Below are 26,334 nucleotides of genomic sequence, written 5' to 3' on the forward strand. Positions count from 1 at the left end.
TTTTCAAGAAATTGTTACCTAACAAGTATGGACTCCAAGCTGACATCCTTTCTCTCCTCCAATCTGCCTTTTACAGCTACAGAAAACCTGCCCCACCAACATAACTCATTACATGAAATAAGCTAGATTTGGTTTTTATATTAACTCTTCATCAAAATCTAAACATGTCCTAATCTTCATTAAAATATATGGAAATATATGTTACTCTTCACTACTTACAACGTTACCATTTATTAATGGGACTATTACTTTTCCTCTCACATAAAAAAATTTGAATTTAGGCAAAATATTGGTAAAATTTCAGTTCCCCACAGAAGAAATGCTAAACAACCAGTTCAATGCCAGTTATTAGAACAATTTACACAATTTTTAATATCCTGAAGTTTGTATCAGTTTTCTTACAAAATACCAAATTTATTATGAAGTACAGGTGACCAGAGCTTATTAGGATAATTTATCCTTGCATATAATTATGGCCACAATCAGATGTGGCTGTTCTTTCCCTTTTGCTAAGTCCCCTTAAAATTCAAAGTAAATGGTGACGTGCTACAAAAATTTATAGTCAGTATTTTCCAAAAAACAACCTCTATGTTCTTTCATTGATCAGGAAAATACTGTGCCTGCTGAAAACAAAATAAATCTCAGTGAAATTTCCTGGAAAAAGAGCATTTAGTTTTTGGAAAGCAGTGCTGCCCTAGGAATATATATCTGGTGGAAACAGTAAATATCAATTTTAAATCATAGGAATGCAAAATGAATACTGAATTAGCAGGTCTAATTCTACTGAATGAATACTGGACATAAGAAATCCAACATTATCCTCTAAGCAAATTCTAAAGGTAATGCTGACTTTCTCTTTGCTCCTCTGCCTACCTTGGATAGGTCCCAGCACACCTGCAGAGTCTTCCTCAATGAACTGTCCACATTGTTTAAACCATACACACTGACACAGATTGCTAGAGTGGCTTGTAAGGTAATTTTACCAGCTTTTGTAGGCATTTTCCCTGTCCTTAATAGTCTCCATTTAGTTTTAGCAAGAAGGGCTCAAAAGGAAACCTTCTCAGGGTACCTCTAGAGGTTGTGCCCTTGGAGCATCACTGCAATGAGTGACTTCTCCACCAAGCTGCTGCAGTGCAGAATGAACCATCCCTGTCCTGGTTATGAACCTGCAGCTCAATTCTGTCTCATCAAAGAGATGTATCCCTTAACACCCACTTAAAAATATCTTTTGTACTAATTTTCTTTTTAAAACCAGAAATCCAGTCCTTAGGTTCAAACTGCACAGGAAACATGTGGGTTGGAGTTTGATAGTGTTAAGAAAAGGAAGGGCTTCCTCAGAAGAGACCATGCCACTGCTGCTTTGCTACAGCCTTCAGGGTACCTGTGACATCTACTGAGCAAGGGTTTTATGAATGATTCCATGGGATTTAGGATGAACATCCCTGATTTCCAAAGGGTACAGCCCAGCACCTCCAGAAGCCCGCCTCAGGTCTCTGCAGTGAGGTAACACAAAACTAACCAGGGCTGCTACTGCACTTCTGCATCTTCCTTCAACAGTGCCACTGGCATTCTGCTTCATCACATCTGTCACTGCCCCAGAGTGACAGCAGAGTGGAATAAAGCTCCCACTGCACTCTGAGATGGCCCCCACACCACCCCAGGGCAGCCACAGCAGCCACCCCAGGGCAGCTGTGACCGTGGGGTCACACTTGTGCTGGGCACAAAGCAAGGAGACAAAGCTTTGCACCCCCTGCAGACACTCATCTCTTTTTTCATCATCTTATCTGTGATTAGCTGCTGACTTTTAGAGAACTGCAGGGTTCAACAAGCACATTCATGCCCCAGGCTGTGGGGCCAGGAGAGCAGCCATGATGGTTGCACACATTTGTTCACAGGAACTCGAGCAGCTCTGTGCACCATGGTTCTCAGCGTTCTCAGCTTTCACACGGGGCACTGTGGATTAATATCAGACTTCATCCACACAGCTCATTACAGTCAGACCAGAGTAATAATACCTTGTGTCACAAAAACAATCTCCCTCTGAAGGTACAGATCAAAGCCTGGGATTATCACCGTGGGCAGACTGACACCATTCAGGTGTGAAACAAAAATAACAAATAACTTGGGATTGGGTGACAACTGGCACCTGAGGAGAACTGCTGCTACACCACCCTCCAGAGCAGGGAAAAATATTTATCAGTGTGTTTTACTGAGCTCCTACCAGTTACCTGAAAGAATTGAGGTTTTAGAATCCACCGAGTCACACTGAAGTACAGGAAGTGCAATCCTTTAAATAATTAAACTCATGAGTAATTTTACCTGCACAGCCATAGCTGGGCAGGGGAACACACCCCAAAAATAACAACCATCAGAGCATAAAAGGGAGTAAGGCCAGTGCAGTGTTTTCAAAGCAAACTTTTGCCATCCCTTCATTTAAATAAGAATGAAACTCATTCGTTTGGGGTGGGTGTATTTCTAATAAATGTTATGCAGGATAAAGGGGTAATCTGCACCTTCTGAAAGCCTTTCACTTCTTTGTAATTATTATTTTTATATAAATAAATGCTAAGTGCAGTCAGAATTTCTAAAATTAAATTAATTTATCCTCCCCCTTAAAAGCACTCTGGATTTCTTCTTATGGCAACGTGAGGGGCCATCACTGGTCTGGTCCTGCACTAGGCTGAGCACATTCTGGCCCCAAATCCTCAGATACTGGGAAAACACCAGATCTTTGGAGAATTTAGGCTTTTATAAATGCAAAACATTATAAGTAGAGGCTCTTTTTTAAGGGAAGCTGCTGTCATTATGATCTGTATTCAGCCTACCAAAACTTTTCAGCGCAGTTTTAGTTTCAGCTACGTCAATTTTAGCTGTGCAATTTCTCCAAAACCCTGTTTTAAAGGCTTATGTACAATATACTAATTTTGCTAGTTCTGTCCTAACAGAACACTTTTGATCTCAGGATTAAACCAGAGCCAGCAATGATGGTCATTCTGTACTTCTGCCATCATTTTTCATACTTGATACTCATCCTCTGAGCTGAGATCAGCAACATCACAAAGCAAGGGCTCAGCTCCTGTGAAGGTGACAGAATCTGTGCCACAAAGAGCAGGCACTGCTCTGTGCTGGGAGGTACAGCTGCAAGATACAGAAACAAAACAAGAACTGAATGCTGGCATGGATTTCCTCATGGGCACCTGTGAATGTTCCTCTCTGCTCATGTGATGATGGCTCAGTGACCCATCAGAGCAGAAATACCCCTGCTCCTTCTCTCCTGTGTTATTGCCATGCATTCTCCAAAGCTAAGAACCACTGATAAAAATCCCAAGGAATCCTGTACCTGTCTCAGGGAGAGACCCTCAGTCTCTAGCTGAAAAAGCCATGAAGTAAAATGAAGGTAGTAAACATCCACCATGGGATATTTAAGGGCATTTTGTACAGACACATGTTATTATTTAAATTTTTACAGAACACTGAAGTAATTTTTAGAACATCTGAGATAAATTTCTGTAGAAGTTTCAATAGTTTATTTACAAACAAGGTGATAAAGACTGATATTATTGCCCATGTAAAACTGCAGTCACCACAAAGCAGACAGAAATTAGATTATTTACAAAAATGTCTTTGCTATTCCTTCCTTCTCCCTCCATTCTCAACTGTTCTCACTTTTGGTCAAGTCATTGAAAATTCTGAAGCTTTCCAAATGCAACAGATGGGCCTCATCTACAAACTACATGAGAAATTGAGTTGCCAAAAGCATTAAAGCTAAAGCTAATAAGGTCACCCCTGAAGTCACATTCTTGCTGGTTATTCCTAGTCCCCTTCAACTGCCTCAACCAGACAATCTACCCTGTTAGTCTGATATCTTGAAGTTGAGAATTTTAGTTGACTAAGCACTTCTTATAACCAATGTTTTCTGTTTCTTAAATTACATGTTTACACTACAAGGATAACAGCATTATAATCAATATCCCCTGAAATAAAAGTAATTTTTTTCAGACTCCAGAACAAACATAATTGCAGTTTTCCATGGACAGTGCAGCAAATGCTACAGAATGCTGAAATGCTATATAGCTGAGCAGGGCCCAGTTCTGCTTGGATGAGGAAAACCATACCTTAAACTGGATGCTGAACCTCAGTAATTTGTATAAAATACAGCTGCACAAGAAATTTCCCAACAGCCATTCACAAGACAAATATTCTTCAGCAGCTCTCCCCATTTAGTGTCATAATTACAACAGCAGCACCCATGGATGTGTCCCTGGCAGGTGAAACCTTGGATATGTGTTTATCAAAGCAGAACACAACTGCAAAATTATGTTCCTACCCCATTTTATTTCACTGTGACACTTGGCTCTCTGTATTACATATAAGTTATTATTCATTTCACTACTAAGAAAATATTAATAGGAACTTTATTAAATTGTGAAGTGTGCCAAAGAGAATTCTTCCTAACAAAATTCCCTCCTTCTAAAATTAGAGGCAACCATAACACAAATACTTATTTCCTGTTCCTTTCTTTTTAAGTAAGTGTTGCCTTTTTATGAATTCTGCCTGGGGCATGCCTGCACAGGCAGGACAATATTGCAGCAAAGCCAGGAAAGAACACAAAAATAACAGAATAAGCAGCCTTACAGTATTTTGGCAGTGCTGGTGCAGGGCAGCCCCAGTGCAGATGATCTGAGTTATTTATCCCTGGCCTCCCTAAGCACTGAGTTCCCTGAGCACAGGCAGGGCCAGGAGGCTCTGGGATCCCTGGAGCAGGAGCAGCAGGGTGCCCAGGGGCCAAGGAGGCTCTGGGATCCCTGGAGCAGAGAAGGCAGGAGCAGCAGGGTGCCCAGGGGCCAAGGAGGCTCTGGGATCCCTGGAGCAGAGAAGGCAGGAGCAGCAGGGTGCCCAGGGGCCAAGGAGGCTCTGGGATCCCTGGAGCAGAGAAGGCAGGAGCAGCAGGGTGCCCAGGGCACTGCTGGCACCTGCTCCAAGCTCAGGAGGCAGCTCTGCAGGGGGATCCTTGGCCAGAGGGGCAGGGCAAGGCTGGCAGTGCCAAGGCCACCCAGGGCTCCTGGCCTGAGCTCCATCATTCACAAACTCACCAAGCCACAGATCTGCAAAACCTTCCTGACCATTGGACTTTCACCCAAAAAACCAAGCCAAAATGACCTTGCTGAATCTTAGAGTTTGTAGGTTTTTTCCCCGCTCTGTTATTTTTTCATTTTCATTCCCTTCTATATTTCTGGATTCTGTCCAGAACTGAAGCAGAAGTGCCAAAATACTGGAAGGCTGGTTATTCTGTTATTTTTGTATTCTTTCCAACCTTGAATCCCTAAGTTCTGAAAGAAAAGGCATTCTTATAAGTGTACTAACCCAGTTCTGCAGGCCAAGGCAACTTGAAAAACATCTGTCTCCAGCTATTGATCTAAACTGAGGCTTCAGAACTTCCAAATACTTGTTATTACTTGCCCCCTCACATCAGCATTAAAATATAAACATGAGGAAGACTATAAAGAAACACTTGTAGTAGCTTATATCACATAATAATAGCTGTCATTCATTTACCATTTTAATATAGAAAATACATATATCAAACAGAGTATTTTCCATAAAGGTAATGTACATAAGGAATATATTCTAGCAAATCAATAGGTAACTGTTCTGAAGCCTACATATATCTTTTGGATTTACATCTCTACCTGTTTCAAAATAAACAATATCCTGCAACTGCAAAAAATCATTAAAAAGTTTTTTCACAATTTATTACCAATGTCAGAAATAATTGTTTCTTACTTGTGTATATAATCACTTAAGGGATATATTTGCCAACTTTTGAAGGGTTTTTAGGGTTCACTTCTAAATCACACTACCACAGGAATATTTGTTCACGATTTTACTACATGTTTCAACAGAATTCCTCACTATTTTATTTTTTCCTAATAATCTAGGACAATATTTAATATGGAAAACAGATGCTGAAGCAGACTATGAGTTATATCAAAAGCACACTTCAATTTCAAACAATGACAGCCTGAAACACAAATGATCAGTAATTCTTCATCATAAAGAGATCAAATACTATTATAGGACCACAAGTGATGATCCACTCCAAAATATGAAGAATCATAGCAAGGAAGGTATTCCTTATTAATATGAATTAACACATGTTACTAGAGGTGCTACATGTATAAGAAACAGCTTATAATGCAATGAATTTTCAAATGTTATTTTCTCAAAACCAAGATTTTAACTATTCCCATTTCTATGCTAGACTGTACTTTAGAAGATGAGTTGAGAGCACTAAAAAACTTTTATTATTCATTCAAAACCGAAGAGTGACCTTTCTTTGTACAACTAGGCTTTCCTTGACATCTCGGATTAAGTTTTTTTTCAATGAGGGATTAATCCTGCTTTTTTCAGCATGCCCAATGGAAAACTGTTTTTACTGCTGATAGTGACTGCACATCCAGCCACCTTGCTTGTCCATGGATTCACTGACACAACAGTGTGCCACTGAGATAAATAACAAATAATATTCTTAATAGGAACTTTAAGTATTTCTTCAGATTTTTAATACCACTCCCACTTGGAACTCTAAAATGCAGGAACAGAAAGTGAAATGAAGGTGTCTGCTCTGTGTGATGAGAACTCTGCATCCTGGCCATGGGAAGCCTCCCTGCAGAGGTGGGAGGAAGGCTGGGAGGCTCTGACTTTATCATCTGGCTGCAAGGACAGATCAAGCTGAGGGGAAGGGGAGATCAGAGTCCAGCTGGACTGCCAGCAGCAGTTTCTTTTACTGGCTGTGGATATTGGAGATGCCCAAGCCAAAACCAGGAAGGGTGCAGCTGCTGGCAGTGATCTATCCCAATTAAAGGCACAGCCAATGCACGATTAATCACAGACATTTTTGCCAAGAAAAACAATACTTTATAATAAATTAAAGGTAAGAAGCTATTGCTCTGCAAAGTACAAAAAACTAGAATTGATGTATGGGGTACTGAGAGACCTTCTGCAAGCTGCAACATGGATTAGACTTTATAATCATTGATTTTTATAACAATGTCTTCCAGGACAGAATTATTCACAGCAGAATGACATGGCCAGAGCTCCAGGACTGAAAGGACCACAGGTACCATGAGGTATGAAATACCCATAAACAAAAATGAACCACAGATGCCTGGCATAATTCCACTCCTCTAGCAACACAACTCTGCTCTAAAAGACATCCTTCCTTCCTCAGGAAAAAAAAAATAATTGAGTAAAGCCAACTCAACCAGAACCTGAGGCTTTACTGGGATGGGAAGTTCTTGTTTGCAACTGATTTACAGATTGTTTCCCCTGAGCAACAGAGAAGAAAAATGGGCTACTGTTGGAGAACTATAATAAGATGCCAAGAAAAAAACTGAATCTACTATGAAGTCTGTGGATAAAGCAAACAGGAATATTGTTCTACATATGACCAAACCACATGCAGCACCATAGAGCCCAGAAATGGCTGCAACACCAGCAGGGCTGGGCCAGGGCCATCTCCCTGAGCTGGAATGGTCACAATGGAGCAGCCAAAAGCCAGGAGAGATGGAGGCAAACACCAGGGCAAGAGCAAGGCTGGGCACACTGGGCACTGACCCCCCTGTGGCTGCCCCTGGATCCCTGGCAACGCCCCAGGCCAGGCTGGATGGGGCTTGGAGCAGCCTGGGACAGTGGAAGGTGTCCCTGCCATGGCAGGGGTGGCACTGGAGGAGCTCTAGGATCCCTTCCACCCAAACCAGTCTGATTCTGTGAACACAGGTAGACATGTAACATCCATCTGAATGCTCCAGAATAAAAAAGAAAACTATTAATTGTCTATAATGGTTTTTAAAAGCCACATACCCAAAGGTATAAACCTGTCCAACTCCTCTATTAGATGAAACTAAAAATGTGACCCTGCTTAGTATTATTACTTTGCATTTTGTTTAATCATATCTTTTAGACAGGCTACCAAAGGAGTCCATAAAACACCACTCTTCATTTAAATACAAGAACTTGAAAACACTCTGAATCAGAAACAAAAACAAAAGCATTTTTTCAATACTGCAAAGGCTAAAGCAACATAACAATAGTGATATATAATTTAATTGGAATGAAAACATAGAGTATTCAAAAAAAAAATTAGCAAAATCCTGGCACCACCATGTGTCTGGACAAGAAAAATCCTTGTAAATACAGACGAAGAGAACAAGGGTCAGACATTAAGCTATTGCCACATTGCCACATCCTCCCTCAGTAGTTTCATCTGCAAGAAATAATGGGAGCAGCACACACCTCTAGGAAAACAGCTCCTTGCTCCTAAAATCTAAAAACCTTTCAGAACTTCCAAGTGCTGTGAACAGGAGCTGTGGCTGTGGGTGGTGCTGGCTGCAAAGCTCACCTGGCTGGCACAGCACAGCTCCCAGCACCCCCAGCCAGGGCTCAGGGCTTTACGTGGGGCATGGCCAGCACAGGAGGCACTCTGTAAATCAGAGCTGGGCACAGCTGGGCCAGGACAGCTCCCACTGCAGCCCCAGCCACTCTCCACAGGCAGCTTTAGTCACTGGCCAGCAGCTTTTTTTAAAGGAACCTGTGTGTGGGCTCCAGCAACCAGGTCTTTATATAAATCCCCAGATTTTAACACTGTCAGTCTTCAGACAACAATCACCTCTCTGCTCCATCATGGGATTATGTTCTCATTTGATCTAAATGCACCTCTTAGAAGTCCTTTGTTGCCTTTATATAATGACAAAAGAATCAGTTTTCTCTCCTGATAAGAAAAAGCACATTTTTCACATAGGCAAACAACAGTTCATTAATATTCCTCCATCCTTCTTTGGAATACATAAAATTGTAGCATGCACCTTATATAAATTAACCAAACCCTGCCAAGTTATCTATGGCATCTGGTTTTTAGAAGAGCTTTTCACTTATTAGAAACATTCATAGACCACATGGAATGACATGATTTATATTCTGAAAGTCCCTTTAAACCATGGCATTTAAAGGCCAGGAGATACAGAGAGAGCTGGGACAATGGTTCAAAGGGAGCTCTTGGGTGTATTTCTCCAAACAAACCAGGAGGCACAAGAAAGGCAAAGGCAAAAGGGAAAGCAGAGGGGCATTAAAGTGCCTAAAAAGTGCCTGTAGCTCCTAAAATCTGTAGAAGAAAACGTCTAGAAGGTCCTTGCAGAGACTCCTCAGCATAATGAAATCACCAGGTGTTGTCCTGTGGCTTTTGCAGGCACCTTTTCAGTGAGGCCTTTGTGCCACACAGGCTTTCATTCAGCAAAGCAATTAGTCAGGACTACCAACATCCTAATTGATTCCAGTGAAGTCAATGAAAGCAAATTGCTTACACTGTTTACATCCTTTGCTGGACTAAAAGCAAGGTGGATGTTGAGAGAGGGGACGGGAAATCAATAGCACAGAAAATGGCACTGCAGAAGCAGGAGAAGCTGAGAGTTTGATGGAAGCAGCCAGGCACTTATCAGAGAGATAATGTAGGCAGCAGGCTCTTACTGCACTGGAGATAATGCTGAAAGGATGTGGGCCAGTGGGAGCTCTGAGAGCTTCGGAAATACACTGAAGATGATTTTCAGCCTGCTGCCAGTTTTACCACCTAGGTGAATTAATGTATCTGCAAGAGGCCAGACAAAAGCAAAGTTACAAAGAAGTAACCAATGTGAACAGAACTTAATTTGCTTCCACAGGATAACACTTTTAGAAAACCAAGAGCTGCTTGCTGTAAGAGAAAGCTACAAATGTTTCAGCTGCAGAGTAATAAAGCCCCAAATAAAAAAAACCCAAAAGGCTGACGTGCAATGAAGCTGCCACACAATCTGAGAATGAACTCCATGCTTTTTTCTATTTTGTATCTTCATTCACAGCAAAACTATTTTCTTTTCACATCCACAAATGAATTCACCTTCCTGACAGTGTAATCCCAGTTGTCAGCCTCTGCACCAGACATGCTGGAATTAAGCACAATAAGCACTTAATGCCAAACCAGGGGGACATTGCTCCAACATGAAGTCTGCTTTTACTTCTGAAAATGTCTCTAAAATTACAGAATTTATAGACATTACAGCAAAGAGAAAACCCCTAGAATACAGCAGCTTCTTTTTATTTCTGGCAAGATCAACTCCTACCACCCAACTGGCCCAGAGGAATCAGTGTCCATGACCATTAAGAAGTTTTTAACTTTTTGCTTACAGTCAAATTAACCAAGAAAAATCCTTACTGTGTGAAGAAAAATTATACAATCATTTGCTTCAATCAGCTTCCAAAGCCTTGAGGACACACCTAAATCTGAGGTACCAATATGGACAAAATTAAAGTATTTCAAATCTTGTGATTTCCCAAGTAATAGTAAAGAAATTCTATTATCAGATTAAAATTTTATAAAAGCTTTCTTTCAGGCAGCTACCTAATATACTGAAGAGGCTGAACACAAAATGAGTCAAAGATCAAGAGTAAGTTATCTGAGGTGTCAAGTGCATAAGGTTAAAGGTGAAATTTTATTAGGTCAAAGGTGATATAAATAAAATGTTTTATGTCAAAGAAGAAGGGTCATACACAAGACATATATAATCTAAAGACATCACAGATGACAAGTAATAATTTTAAGTAGCACAAGTGTGTTCTCACTAGAGTTACCTTCACTGACTGAAAAATTGAAATGAGTGATAAACAAGTAACTGTGACTATTACAAAGCTCCCTGGAGTATGGGTTCACTTCTGTATAAAACTTGGGAATTTTTTTCTCAAGTATTTTAAAACTTGAGGAGTTACTGAATGCTTTAGTTGTGATGTTGGCATTAACTATGCTTGCTGAATAAAGGGATTCCCAAGCAGATTGCTCTGGTTAGTAAAACTGCTTTCCTCCTCCACACTGCCAGATCTATAAGGAGCATCTTACTACTGCTCTTTCAACAGAAAAAAAAAAAAAAAAGGTAATAAAAAGCAGAGAAGGCCTCAGACCTGGAAAATTTCAGGTTACAATAATATAGCTCAGAATTTTATACTTGAACTAAGTGAAATTTAGCCATGAATAATATATAAAATACCTAAGAATGGAGGCATCCATACATTGCCAGTATGCCAAATACTATGCACCATCCTGATGAAGGATACTGGAATCTGCTGTAGTAACTCTCAAGCTGTTCATTCAGTTAGAATTGTTCTCTCCTTTCTCTCTTGCACTATGCATTATTCAAGAAATACATACATTTAACCTTCATTCTTAAATGCTCATCAAAATGTTTTGCTGAGAAACCCTGGATTTAGGCACAAAAATCAGGATCTTTGTGCCCTCTAGTGGAACTTCTGTTTCCCCAGCTGGGTGCAAAGGCAGCTGTCAGTACCTGACTGTTCTCCAGAAACTGGAATTGTTGAGCTACCCAATGAGATGTGGAGAGTGTGGAATGCCCAGTCACAAGGAAATCCAGTCCAGTGTTCCTCCAGACTCCTCTGAGCCAGCTGCCCAGCAAGAACCACACTACAGTGGCCAGACAGGTACCAGCAAAGGCCAGAGAGATCCCAGAAAAGGTCAATCCATACCTGGGAGTGCCCACAACAGGACAGATTCTGGGAAAGCTCACTGCTGGTATCTCCAGGCAAACAGGTGCAGTATGGAAATTTCTCACATATATACACCAGCAAGTCTGGTACCTAAAATCCAAATACAAAACCACACAACTCCCACTAACCACTGTCCAAGAGGAAGAAAGAAACTGAGAAATCAGTTTAGGTACTTTCACTATAGCTGGGAAGGGGCAGGAAAGTGCAACTCCACAAATATTTATTCCTCCAGACTACTGTGCCTCTCCAGTTATCTTTTTCTGCTTTTTCAGTGATAATCACCTCTGTGCATTCCAGTACTTCAGAGACCTAAACTCTCCAAAGCTTTTTAAAAAGGAAAACATGTTACAATGAGATGTAAGAAGTTGAAAATGAAGAGAAGATTTCAGTAAATAAAAATAGTAAAAGACATGTGAAATAAAGTGAAAAATCAGAACTACTGGACAGTGCCATCTGAATCAGCCTGGCTAGAAACAGATTTCCAAATACAAGTTCAATCTGAATCGGGGCTGAAGAACTGGCTTGCACACTATTTCCTCCTAAAACCTGACAGATATAATAGAGGGGCATTAATAAATTTTTTGGATGTGGCAGAACCCAAATTCTCATTAAAAAGCCCTTGACTTAATCCTGTAGTTGAATTCTGGCAGCAGCAACAAAAAATTACATGAGACAACTATGCAGATGCCCTTTCTACAGAGGAGGAGCCTCTTGGTAAAGCATAAAATCCTCAGTGCTTCCTCAAAATCACTCTACATGCCAACTCTTCTAAAGAAGCTACTGAAAAACTATTACTCCTCTTAGCAACATTAATACTTCCAAAACGTTTCAAATCTTACATTTTGAAGTAATTTAGCACTACAGTTTTCAGCATTATGGACCTTGATGCACAGGATAGCACACCTGCTCACCTAGAAAAGGACTAAGAGATTTTCAGCAACAAGAAGGAACAAAGAAAATAGCAGGATGGTGTCAACTGTAATGTATACGATTTTTAGGATGAAAAGATAAATGTAGTGACATGAAAAATGCCTTAGATTAATTGAAAAGCAATTTCATAAACAATCAACTTCAAATGGCAATTGCCTGCAGTATGTCAATGCACTGTTTCTTTCACTGCTTTTCATTGGTAGTCTGCCTTGATCCCCAAGCTAACAGAAACACTTTTGTTCAACTCCTTTTCCAAGACTTGCATAGGCTACTGAGCTGAATGGCATTTAAAAGTAGTAATACAGATAAAATAGCAGAAAACTCACCACTTCTTCATCTGAAAGCTCTCGTCCTTGTATGCTACTGTTTTCTCTCACAGCTTGTTGGTGCTTTTTCCCTTTAATGTGGCTGAAAAGATACACTTCTGATGAAATCTGTAATGATAATAATTTAATAGTTATTTTTCCTTTGCAAATTCAATAATATTTAAATAACAGCACTTTAAACATAATATAAAACACGCCAATTTGTCAGGGGTGTATTCAGAAATTCAAGTACAGTACTTTACTCCTTTACTCCTCAAGCTAATTTATATAAACATCTTTTATGCAAGAGTTAACAGTAAATTACAGAATGATTTGCTAGCCAGCAGTGTAATAATAGATAAATAAATATGTTAGGCTCTGCTTTCATTTTCACTTCAATCTAATTTTATATATTGGAGTTTCATCCTGAAATGCAAGCTCAGTGAATACACTAGACTCCAGCCTGCTGAGCCCGAGTTTCTGTTCCAGCACTGCCTGAGGTGATCCCATGCAATCTCGCCTAATGCAGCAATTACAGAGAAATAATGCTCAGTGGCATGTAGGACTCTGATAATGCACAGACTCTGCAAAGCAGTGACAGAGTTATCAGCAGGAGATCTCCCAGCTCTGGCCCAGTGGCTGTGTGGCTTCTCTCCCCCACCATTCCTGGGACAGGGAGGGCAGCACAGGCAGAGAGCCCCAGCTGAGGTTGGGACACTGCCAAGCAATGTCCTTGGCTTCCAACAGAGACCAAAAAATCAGACACCAAAGGGAGAGAGGAGACAAAGAGAACACTCCTTTTCCTGTCCAACACTTTCAAGCGCCCAACCAAACTCAATTCAAGAACTTCTTGAGCTTGATGTGGTTTCTCTGTGAATTTCAGTCCAACTACACTTAAACAATCAGCCCCTGAACTCACAGGGAATGCAAATACCCATAGCATCTCACAACAAGGTGTTCCAGCTCAGCTGCCTGCTATGTAAAGAATCACATTCTTTACTTTGCTTTAATCTATCTTTACCTCCTTCCATCTGATGCTCCTGAGTTCTTGCTTCTCTCAGCAGACAGCCAATAACTGAACACTGCCCAGAGTCTCCATTCTACCCACAACTCTACAGCTCTTTGAAATCTTCCCTAACCCACCTGACTCATGGACAGAAGAATAAGATGTACTTTTTACAAAAGCAGAGCAGGGATACAGTAAATGTGCAAGTGAGTGAAGCAGAACTTGTAGCTTCATGCCTTGGGTTTGTCCTGCAATTCCAGCAGTGTCCCCTCTGCCCAACTCACCATGACATTGCACAATGAGCACTGCTTCTTTCGCTCATAGGGGGTGAGCTTTGGTGCATAGTCAGTATTAGCATGCCTTCCACTACTGAGTTCAGCTGCTTTCTCTTTTCTCTGTTCAATTTGTTCCATGTGCCTTCTAATACTTTCATCATGCTGAATGGAAAATAAACAAAGCAATGAAGAGAAAATACATTGAATGACAGCAAATGGAATTGAACTGTGCAAAGAAATATTGATGTATTTTTCAACTAATGTATCTTTTTATACCTTCAGTTGAATCTTCTTCTGCAGTTCTTCCATGGCTTCTTGCTGAGCTGCAGTAAGAGCTGCCAACCTCTCTTCTCGATCTCTAACCAAAGGATAGTAAGTACAGGGAGAATTTGTATCAGAGTAAAGCATGAGTAATACTGACACATTTATGGCTGGAATGCAGAACAAGAAAACCCAAACATGAAATTGAACATGATTCAGTAGAAAAGAAAAACAACAAAAAACAACTTAGAGAATGTGGATGTTTTCATTTGAAAGACTTAATAACACTTGAATCTTTGCAGCAGAACCAGGATCACAGCTCAGTCCCAACCAGAGCAGTGATAGCCAAGAAGATGCCACAAAAGAGTGATGACTGTGATACCTTGTCACCACTTGCATTCTTCAGCCAAGGGCTGCAGCCACTGAATCAATGAGGAAGAGCAGATGACACTGTGAAAAGCCCCCTTTGCAACACTCAGGGCAGTGCTCTATAAATTGGTACAAATTTAAATATAGAAACTCCCAGAGAAAACTCTGACCAACAGCATCACCCTGTTGAACAGATTGAGATTTTTTTTTTTTTCTAAGAAAAGAACAAGGGGTGTAACTTGACTTGTAACCATGACCATTAAGCAAAAACCCACAGGCAGAAGTTTCATCAAGAACAACTTTCCAGTAGTCAGTAAGCCAAGGGAGCAACTAAATCCTAAAGGGGAAGAAAGTCAGCTACTCGTGCTGTTTATACAAACAAAATTTGTAAAATGTGATGGGAGAGAAGCCTGGCAGCTCTAAAGTGCCAAAGACATAATGAAGGCTCTGGGTAAAACTGAGCTATGCAGGAATGAACCAAAGCCATCAGCCATCTTTTCAAAAAGCATTCCAAAATTAAAGGAGCCTGAGTGCCAAAACTAGAGAGCCTGACATAAGGACTATTATCCAAACAGCAATGGATTTTGTCATGTGTGGATTCCTGTTTGTCTGGCTTTTTAAACAGAAATCTGACAGAAAGAAACAAGATCAGCTCCATAAATGCAGAAGTAACATTTTTAAAACAAAAAGCCACAGGAAATATAAAAGTGGATAGGAAAGAAGACAGCAGAGGAAGTAAATCAAATGATAAACACTAAAAATTGTTCTTTCAGAGAGAAAAAGTGAACTCTTCCAATCACTGTGGGTGTGGGAAGGGTGGGGAGGAGATTATGAATGAGAAGCATTAGGTACTTTATGTGTTATCATCCCTGAGGTACAGAAGGGAAACCTGAACCACAAGCTAATTTGAGTTGTTTCTTTCAGTCTGCATTTTTACATATTTGCTTAATGCTACAAACTACAACAGATTATCACCATTTCACACTTTGGGCTAATAATGTTTTGTCTTTGAAACAAAATTTTCAAGTTTCCATTTATAGAGCATCAACACAACTCCTGCACAAGCCTTTCTGAAAAGCATTCTTTTTCCATGGTTAGGATATACATTCTATGTGGTTTATACAGTTTTATGATTTCTATTGACAAGAACAACAATTACTGTATTGTGGATTTCAACTCTCTGGAACATAAAATACTTTGAAATTACAACTAAAGCTTTACTGGAAACAAGTTAAAGGCAGAGGGGCTTTTGAAGTCAGTTTTAAGTACACTATTCCATTCATACAGATGTTTTAATCACCCCCAGATGCACATGGTAAAACTTATACTGAAGGAACTTTAAGCAGATATTGCAAAAATCGCTCATTCCAGCCAGTATTAAATCTTCAGGATACAAGCCAAATCCTAGCTGCAGGAAAAAACCCAACAAAACACCAAGTGGTATCTCCAAGGTTCCACCAAATCATTCTACAATCCAGGACAGAAGGGACAGGACAGCCAGATTCCTGTCAAGCTCATCCCTCCCTGAGCTCCTAACCCAGGACCCTGAGTCCTCCCCTCACTCTGCTATGGCAGAGAAACCTCAGAACTGTTATTAGGGGATGTAATGACTGACAGAGCAGAATCACCACAGTGTAAGGCACCACATGCATTCCTTCCTACTCTTTCCCAAAAGTATTTAAAAAAAAAAAGGAATAGAAAAAAAGAAAAAAAATCTCTCATGTCATCAGTATCTGGGCAAAGAAAACAAAAGAAAAACAAGTGCAAGCGCGGTACTGCAATTTTAAGTACAAAGGGTTAAAAATTGAGTGTAAGAGCAACAAGCAGAGATTTGCTGACACAATAGCAACAGAAGGCAAATGGAAACTGCTTCTCCTTACAAGTCATAAGGAAATTAATGGGGTGTAACAGATGGATGGGGCAGATTTAACACTGATTAAACTCAAAGAGCAAGGAATTTTCTGCTCGAAGATTTTCAACAGGATCTAACTGTGGAAAGCCTTAAAAGACAAAGATGTCAGTAGGGCAACTATCAGCCATTTGCTTACTTTGAGGGTTTCTTCAAATTTCAGAAAGATGTAGAAGCCTTACACATGCAGGGTCTATCTTCCCAAAACAGCATAACCAAATTCTCCATTAGTCCTAATCTTCCTAAGTATTTGTAAATGAGCGTAAGATCCTGAAGGATCCCTTGCAACCCACTCAACCTCAGGTGATTTTGGCTCAATACACTGAGGAAAGCTCCATCAAGTCCCAGCAAAGGCTACAGAGCCTGCCCAGAATTCATTACACTTTTAATGGAAAGCTGAATCTCTTTATGATGTTGCTCAGGATTTCAGAAGATGAAAGCTGGTCAATACATTTCTGAATATTTTACTTAGGGGAAAAAATCCTCTTTGTGACAATTTTGAAGAAAACAAGCCATGACATTAAAAATGTATCAAGAACCATTAGTAAACACCCATCATAGAAAAGACCTTAACTTTTACCAAGGTTTTAAGGAATGCTTGCAGCAGGGGAACTGCAGGAAAAGAGGGAGAAATAGGAGGTGAATACAAAGAGAATTTGGTAAATCAAACAAGTAGAAATTATCAGACTGCATCAGATTGGAAAGTAAACCTGTCTTGCACACGAACATTCATTCTCCCTGCACCTAAAAAGGAAGAGAGAGAAGAGCCCGTGTGAAGTCCCCTTTATGAACTTTTAATTATGGGCAAAACTATAAACCAAGTAGTTCACAGGCAGCAGAATCAATGAAGCATGATTTCCTGGCTGTGTGCTTCACAAATGCAATCTTTGGTGTCTACAACAATGTGAAATCAAATTGATGCCAGTAAGCCCAAAAGTTTCTGGAGAGCGGAGGAAATGGAGAACATGGGTACATAAATCTTGTTTCCTTTGAAAACTAAGGTGAAATATGAAAAAGGCAAATTCTTACAAGGTCTTGTCTGCAATAAAACTAAGATGAATATAATAAAATACAGTCTTACAACTTATATTGTGCATGTATGTAAGGAATACAAAAACATAATGCAGAATTTATGATGACTGACCTGATTTCTTCTTTCAAGCCATTTATCAAGCATCCTTATTAAAGATACTTTTTAAAATCCTAAGCCTGACACCCCAGGAAGGTATTGCTGTTGCAGAGAAGGTGCAGTTTCTGGGGAGGACAATGGTGAAGGGAACCAAAGAAACAATTGCAAAGTTACCTGGCTCTCTCCCGTGCTGCATCTTCTCGTGCCTTTTCCTTCTCCTGCCTCTGCTGCTCAATCCGTGCCTCCTGCTCCTTCCTCTTCATCAGCAGCTCCTCCACCCGGGCCTGCCGCTCCGCTTCCAGGGCTCTCTTGCGCTCCTAGCCAGGGAAAAGCGAATTTTTTACTCATGAAACACACAGGAATTAGGAGAAGCTGTACTTGAATGTCTGCAGAGCCAAAGTGAAACACAGAGCTGTATTTCACTGTGCCCTGCAGCTCCAGACCTGTCCTACCTGCACTGCCTCGTCCCGTGCCTGCTTCTCCTCCTGCCTGCGCTGCCGCTCCTCCTGCAGCTCGTTCAGGCGCTGCTCGTACTCCTTCAGCTTGTTCAGCACGTCGTGCCGCTTGTTCTGAGCCTCCAGGGTGTTTATAAAAGCAATTTCATTGACCTGAAAACAAGCAGAAAGGGTCAGAAAACACCCCAAAAGTTGAAATAGGTTTCATCTTGGGGAATTTCATCCATTTGTTAACTATTCACTTGATAATTAAACTGTAAACTATAAGTAGTAAACTGGAGGGACATTTCTCCAGAATGAGTTGGAAAACTTGAGAATACGTCTTTAGGCTTTGTAATGATTTTTTACTGTTTTGTTTGTTTTAACCAAGACAGCCCATGGATTATAAAAAGAAAATTTGAATTGTATCAGAGAAACAAGAAACTTTGGGTAAAATACAGAAAATTTCTCTCAATTCTGTTAGCATCGAGACTTCATCAGTCCATTCTCTCAGTCAACAGGGCCTGAATCTTCTAATCCTTGAAGCTTTCTTCACTGTAATAAATGTGTAATATTAAAACCCAGATAGATTAATCAGTAAAATACACAAGTGCTAGTAGAATCCAACGGGGCTTTTGAGCTAACTTTAAATACATGTGAACTTACTGATCAAAAAAGTGTAAGTATACATAGTGTGAATAATAAGAAAAAACCAAACAGGCTCATGGTCTAATATTTCTTATCCATATAGCCTGTTTCATGAACATGTATTATGTTTTTCAACCACAGGACAGTGCAGTACATAAGAACAAAAAAATAGTAAGAAAAGGTCAGCTAAAAAGAACTTCAATGTGTACACTAAATAAAACAGGTAAAGAGAACACATATGGTCAGACAAAAACAGATCATGAAAAAGAGTGGTAGGATTATGTTTGTAACTTTGTTTACTGACTAGAATCCATTTACAGGATGGCTTTTACAGGTCAGTAAACAAGCAAGCACTGGGTATTTAGATAACCAACTGGGCAGCAACAGTTACCATGGTCTGCAGCTATCCTACCCAGCAGCTATTTCTCTAAAGCCTTCTGGCCCAATTAACCTTGATTTCCAGAAAACAAGAACCTCATGAGCCAGCAGATCCCACACAGTTAAACACACAATATTTGAAACATCTGCTTATCTGGGGAACTATGGCAAGTGTGATTTAGTTAGCACAATTACAGAAGTCACACTGGTGTAATGGAATAGTAATCAATGTATGGCAGACTGAATTAGGTAGTCTAGAAATCCTTTTAATCCAAGAGAGAAACAGCAACCAAGTAAAAAAGTGCAATCAGTTTTGTTGTGCTTATCTTGAAACACAAATGAACAGCTGCATCAATCACAGCTGAGACAGATGCTCATCATATAATGAAACAGTTTCATGTATCTTCACTTGGGAAAAACAGACTTTAAAATAAAATACTTCATTTCTGTTATGCTGCTTTTGGCTGGGATAGAGTTAATTCTCTTTGCAGTAGCTAGGATGAGACTATGTTTTGGATTTGTGCTGGAAACTGTGCTGACAACACAGGGATATTTTAATTACTGTTGAGCAGGGCTTGCACAGTATCAAGGCCAAGGGACCAAAAGGATATCTGAGACCACAGGACATCAGCACAGCAACAAAACTGGGGAGAGGTTGGTGTGGGGCCACTGCTCAGGGACTGGCAGTTGTTTCTTTTGGCATCACTTGTCCTTCTTTATCATTTATCCCTCTCTTTTTTATATTCCTTTTTCTTTGAACTGATTTTTTCCCATCCAGTTATTAAACTGTTTCTGTATCAACCCATGAGATTTCTTACCTTTACACTTCTGATTCTCTCTTCCCCCACCAATCCCATGGGACAGGAGGCAGAATAAGTGTGTGGTTGTGTGGTGCTTAGCTGCTAGCTGGAGTTAAACCACTAAAAATTTCAGCAAAGTAGTATGAAGGAAGCAAACCAAAAAGCATCCCTCTAGTGACTGCCTTATGGCATTATGTATTAAGTCAGAAGAGCACTAAATATACTTAATTTAGAATAGCTGCCACATACTAACTACAGGTCTCTGTCTATTCCCAGCTGCTCAACAACATCAGTGGTACAAAACACAGCAACACAACTACTGTTCAAGGACACAGAATGCTGGATCTGGAAAGGCTTTTTAATAAATGAGAAGAAAAACGAGCTCCCCCATGGAGCTGGAAAAGCAGAGAACTGATCATCAGATCTTCCAGTCCTTCCAGGACTAGGTATCACCAAAAATGCTGCCACACTCTGTGAGGAACAAAAGCAGCAAGATAATGATCAGCTCTTTCTTTCAACCCATCTTTTCTCCCACACCAACCCACCATGATGTCTAACAACAGCTAATTAATTTTAAGTTGTATTAGAGAAAAGTGCACCATTTAGACATCAGCATTTATCTGCTTCATGGCTCACAGGATTCGTGTCTAAACTGCACTGTCCTTCACAAACTACTTCAAAGCACTCTGAGTACAACATTTACAAGAGCATAACTATTAAATAGTTCCTTTGAAAACAAAGTCACTCACCTTAGCTTCTTCCTCTTGTGCTTTTTTCACAATTGCTTGTAGCTGCACTTCACGTTTGAATTCTGCATGGAGTAACTTCTCCTCCATCATCCTGCGCCTTTGATCCAACAATTCTTCTTTCCATTTCCTCACATCTTTCTCCTACACATAAGGAGTCAATTCATTACTAACACAATATCTGACAACAGGGCCTGAATCTTCTAATCCTTGAAGCTTTCTTCACAGTAATAAAGTATTTTCATGCCCTACACAAAGCCTGCCTTAAGTTTAACTCCAAGTACACTGCTTCAGTTTGGTGAGTTTTACCATTTCTGTTGAATACATGCAACACATTTCTCCTCCTGTCATACCCTCCCTGAATCTGAGATTGTCTCCTATAAAATAGTCAAGAAGTTCATGATTTGAAATAACGCTTTCTTCACTTGCTGTGATGCACAAGTCAGCTGTGAAAACTATGTAAACTCAGATGCAGATGACAACTTCATTTCACCACTAGTTTGAGTCTCTAATATGTCTACTATGTGGAAAAAAATCCTTTCCTGCAAGGCAGCAGAGCAGCCCTTTATATCACAGAAAGCTTACCCTCTCCATTAATTTCTGAAGCTTCAGTGTCTTTTCTTCACGTAACTTTTCTCTCAGCTGTTGAGCTTTCATTTGTTTCTCCTCATGCTTCTTTTTGGATTCTGCTATTGTTCTTTTAATAAAACCAAAGAAGAATAAAATCAAGTTAGACAATATTAACTGACAGCGTAGCAAACATTTCTATGCCATTTCACTAAGAGAAAACAAACAGGCCACTGGAGGGCAATTATTTCCCGTAAATGTGAATACTGTTCTTCTAGACTTTAGTTAGTGGACAATGAAGTACGAGCCTATTCATGAAAAAATACAGATTTCTGTAGCACTTTCCACCCAGAGACTCCAAGAGAGCAGATTTGTGGAGAGTTTCCAGCAGCCATGAGTTGGGCTGCCTGTTTTCCCTGGCTGAGCCAGGCAGCAGCCAGGGCAGCACCTCTTGCGTGAGGGTGAGGAGAGTTTCTCGTGCATGTGGATGCCGTGCCCGGGGGGGCGCGCGGGCTCCTCCTCCACTCGGTCTCCCCACGAGTTGCTCTGGCGCCACGACTCACGAGCTGCACAGGTGAAAACAAAGGCAGGGGGGTGTCACAGACATGTTTTATGAAAAATTGTTTTGCTAAGATTTTTTTCTCCTGAGAAGCTGAGAGGCCTCAGGAATAAAATGTAAACAATGGTTATCTGCTGCTGTGGAATGCAACAGGTGCATCTGGGATTGGTCTCATGTGGTTGTTCTTAATTAATGGCCAATCACAGTCTGGCTGTCTCAGACTCTCTGGTCAGTCACAAGATTTTATTATAATTCCATTCTTTTCCTTTCCTTGCTAGCCTTCCGATGAAATCCTTTCTTCTATTCTTTCAGTATAGTTTTAATATACTATATATCGTAAAATAATAAATCAGCCTTCTGAAACACAGAGTCAGATCCTCATCTCTTCCCTTGTCCTGGGACCCCTCTGAACACCACCACAGTGGGGATAATTTAAACACACAAGAAATGCCAGTAACAAAGGATTACTCTCTCTAGTTCTCTCTCAGATGGGTTTTCTTGGGCCTAGGTGCAAACACAGACTGAAGCATCTTTAATATGTGTCCTTTTTTAATGCTTAATGATTTTATTGCACTTTGATCCAGATGATAATATAAATCTGGATTAAAAACCATAAAATTCTAATAGAGAGAAGCAGAAAGAGAACTGAAGAACAATGAGACACAGTCTGAACACAAAGGCCATCTTTCCTCAGGAAACAGCAGAGAAGATAACATTACTTGGAATGTGTTGGGCAAACTTCTGAAACCTTAACTGGCCATGAATAAAAAAGGGATTTTTCTAAATTTTAGATTTCCATGTAAGCACAGTAATATACAAAAATTTACCTTCATAATCTGCCAGAACATCATTCCAGTCCATAGACAAACCACAGAAGGATATGCTTCCATTGCCCATATTAGCCTGAAATTTAACATGAACCAGAGTAAAAACAAACTTTAACTCACAGGTGCACACACACATTAAACAGTGCCAACTCAGCAATATTCAGCAATGTTTCCAAACAGAACTGGCCTCCCCAAAGGTCAGTGCTGTTCCCAGTCTGACAGTAAAAATGAAGACTTCTGCTTCATCTACTCTTCCACAGTAGCAATGAATGTAACAAGTCTCAGGTCCCCCTGTTTTGCACCCAGAAATCAGCAGCAGGACACTGACTGCAAGCTCAGAGGGCTCTGCATCACACAGCAGCACAGTGCTGCTGAGTTTAGTAAGACAAAATATCCCTCAGTATGGGACAATTATTACATGGCACATGTCAAACAGGTTACTTCAATGCCAAAAAAACCACTAAAAATTCTATATTCATTCTCCACTGACAACACAGCTTTACCAGGGCACAGTACAATGAACTGGACACTCACAGAGAAGTCACTGTCATTGTCAGTCTCGATGTTAATGTCATTGTTCTCCTCTGCCTCAATCTCCCTGGTTAACTGCTCCTCCTCTGCAATAGCACTGGCAATGGCTTCTTCATTGGCCTTCTCCAGCCGATCTGCTAACTCCTCTTTCTTAGCCAGGACTTCTGCCATGGACTGGAGCAAACATGACACCAGAAAAATAACCAAAATCAGTAGCAGGCACAAAAAGGAGGATTCTACATAGCTAATGTGAATTGTATGGTATTTTGCTCAACTTCTCTTTACTTACAGTTTTTTTACTGGTATATTTTGTGAAAGTAGCTGAAAATACAAACCCCACTAAAAAGTGTTAGCAACTATTAACTCACTTAGTAACTACATGGAACACGAAATTAATTATTCACCTAATTTAAAAACTTGTTCTGCCAACCCTGACATTAAAAGCACAAAGACAGTTCTCCTGCAATTACTGCTTTAAATACTTACTCTTGGGGACTAAGCAAGGCATACTCTGAGACGTGAGTGCATGCCATGCTGTCACCTCTACAAAAGGAACCGTGCTCCAAAGTATTATTTAAAGATGGAAATTATCTGCATGAGCCGTATCTGGAAATTTCACTATAGTTAATACAATGGAATCTCAGGTTGTACTTGTTTTCCAACATGAATGACAAAAGAATGGGGCAAAAATGTAAGCCTGGATATGCTGATTGTGTTTCCTTCTCTAGTGTCCAGCATTAACCAGACCACTCCCACTCCAGTATCAGACAGTGCACCACAATACACAAACTGGGGCTTAAAGCAGGCTAATCTAGGGCAGTAAAATGCTTCCAAGAGACACAGATCCCACCAACCTGGCAGCATCCTGAACTGCTAAGAACTGAGCATCTGAAACAATGTCAGTGGGTGAGATGCTTGAAATCTGTTCTAAAAGCAAACAGGTACATGGCTTGGAAATTACCTAGCAGGACTACAGCTTGCAAAAGTTAAGGGGAAAGTGATTTACAGGAAAACTTCTGCAAATCAGATTTTTAATCTAGTTTCTGACAAAACAAAACCAAACCAAAATGAACACAAACCCCTAAAAATCCAAAACAAAACAAAGCACCTGAAAGTATAACCTGGATTTTATGTAACATTACTGTAACTCTCCACTCAGAGAATCCCAGTGAAGCAAACACACCCTGAGACCTGCAGAATTCTCCGGGCAGGAAAGCACACTCTTTCTGGGAAACCAGACAAAAACAGAAAACTGACTTCATGCTTTTTGCTTTAAGAATGGCATTCCTCCAAATTGCTTGTTGTAAAGGAAGACCCAGCAGAGCAGCTCAGCAAGACTTAAAAGGCAGAGGTCTGACTCTGTTTCTAACAGAATTTTGATATCCCACGTGCTTCCAGTTTGAATGATGAGCAAAACTGAAGTAAGACTTTAATGAGAGTGTGACTTAAATGAAAAATTAGCACAAACATTATTAAAATAAGTAATGAGAGCAAAGATCTATCTACTCCAAGTAACACACTTCTATCTTTCTAGTTTAAGTTCCCAAACTTTACCAGAATTGAATTTTACAAGAAAAGAATCTGTGCAACTATTTATTTTTCCTTCAGTAGGTACCTCATAGATTTCTCTACAGTTTTTACATAAGGCTAACAGAAAACACTGTGCAACACAGACCAAGAAAATTGAGGTTTAGATTATTCACTCACAAATCTTATGAGGTTTCTTACCAATCTGGCAGCACTCACATTTGAAATATCTGCAGGATCCATTTCAGTTTCAGATTTAGCTTTTTCTGTTTGATGCAAGTCTGCACAGCCAGGGCTCTGGGGGGAAGCATCATTCATCTGCAGAGTTTTTGAACTGCAGTCCGGGCTGCTGAGAACTGGAGGCATCTCAGGAGCTGGTTCTAAGGAATCCCCTTGCAATGCTGTGCCAGTGCTCCCATTGGCTTCCGAGGCTGGGAACTAACAAGAGGCATTTGCAAAATTAACAAAATGGATCATACTGATTTTTAAAGTCAGAGTCAAATTTTAAGGAAATAACTGGGAACAACAGTGAGTGATGCAAATAACTTCACTTCTTTCAGGTGCTCATTACCTTGCAAAAGTTGGATCTTTCTACCTGAAATGTATGTATGAGATGTGTTGAATGCTGACTGGTTGGAAAACATGGAAAAGCTGTCCACAGCATCATAATTTTAATTAGTCTACTTGTGCTGACATCCTACTGCATTTCCATAAATGTAACTGCAATAACCATTATTTGAACAGCCTTTCCTGATCTGGTAAGTTCACAAAAGCTCTAGCCAACACCACCTTTAGAAAATGCTCTGAAGTAAAGTTGCAAGATTTAAGGTTAGAAAACAGCTCAAAATGATGGACTGACCTGAGTCTTCTCAGTAAGGAGATCCTCAGAGTGATGCAAAGGATCCTTCTGTACCAGCTCTGTGCTTTCAGATGCAGCACTGCCAGTGACTGAGCTCCCATGCTTGTCTTCTGCTGGTGGTGAAATGACATTTTCCTTGTCACTGTCACCTCTGGACTTCAGTGATTCTGCAGCTGCAGGAGCTTTTGCTGCCGAAGCAGTGGAGCGAGATCGAACGGGCCTCCCACGCTGAACCGTCTCCCAGCCCTCCGCGTCCTTCCGATCTACGTGAGAAAAACACCCCCCTCTCAGACAGGAACACTGCTAACAGGAGCACTAGAAACAACTGCTTTATTACAGGATTACACAAGTTGTGGAGAAAAATGTTCTCTTTAAAAATCAATACCAAAAAAATCAATGACATACTCTTCAGCAAAGCCTTTTACTTGAAGGAATGCTCTTGGTATTACAGACACTGAACTCCATTCATGGGACACGTTCTGTTACTGCAGAGTGAAGTAGCTCAGGCACAAAAAGCTCTGGGAAATGGCAAGGTGTACTTAAGCTTGCCATGTTTTTCCTTGCTATTTCATGAGATGGTAAAGCACAACAAAGAAACAGCATCTGCTCTTCTCTGCAGCAACAGTAACATTAGAGGCCTTTTGTGGAAGTGCGAGTACAGACAAAACAGCTCAACTCAGCATGGAAAGCA

General features: G+C 40.4%; 1 protein-coding gene across 3 annotated transcripts in view; it reads right to left on the reverse strand.

Moving 5' to 3' along the window:
• The window catches only part of SCAPER (S-phase cyclin A associated protein in the ER), a 136,549-nt gene that overhangs the window by 79,758 nt on the left and 30,457 nt on the right, over positions 1 to 26,334 (reverse strand). For all 3 annotated transcript variants that reach the window (XM_059482023.1, XM_059482022.1, XM_059482024.1), the window contains exons 9-20: positions 25,644 to 25,906; positions 25,004 to 25,222; positions 23,261 to 23,431; positions 22,727 to 22,802; positions 21,789 to 21,906; positions 21,359 to 21,470; positions 20,777 to 20,917; positions 18,220 to 18,375; positions 17,942 to 18,084; positions 14,376 to 14,457; positions 14,109 to 14,261; positions 12,840 to 12,947 (exon numbers count right to left, since the gene is read on the reverse strand). In XM_059482023.1, the coding sequence (XP_059338006.1) occupies positions 12,840 to 12,947; positions 14,109 to 14,261; positions 14,376 to 14,457; positions 17,942 to 18,084; positions 18,220 to 18,375; positions 20,777 to 20,917; positions 21,359 to 21,470; positions 21,789 to 21,906; positions 22,727 to 22,802; positions 23,261 to 23,431; positions 25,004 to 25,222; positions 25,644 to 25,906 (1,742 nt within the window). The remainder of the gene's footprint in view (positions 1 to 12,839; positions 12,948 to 14,108; positions 14,262 to 14,375; positions 14,458 to 17,941; positions 18,085 to 18,219; positions 18,376 to 20,776; positions 20,918 to 21,358; positions 21,471 to 21,788; positions 21,907 to 22,726; positions 22,803 to 23,260; positions 23,432 to 25,003; positions 25,223 to 25,643; positions 25,907 to 26,334) is intronic.

The sequence above is a fragment of the Ammospiza nelsoni genome, chromosome 14 (genome assembly GCF_027579445.1).
Source record: "Ammospiza nelsoni isolate bAmmNel1 chromosome 14, bAmmNel1.pri, whole genome shotgun sequence".
Taxonomy (NCBI): domain Eukaryota; kingdom Metazoa; phylum Chordata; class Aves; order Passeriformes; family Passerellidae; genus Ammospiza; species Ammospiza nelsoni.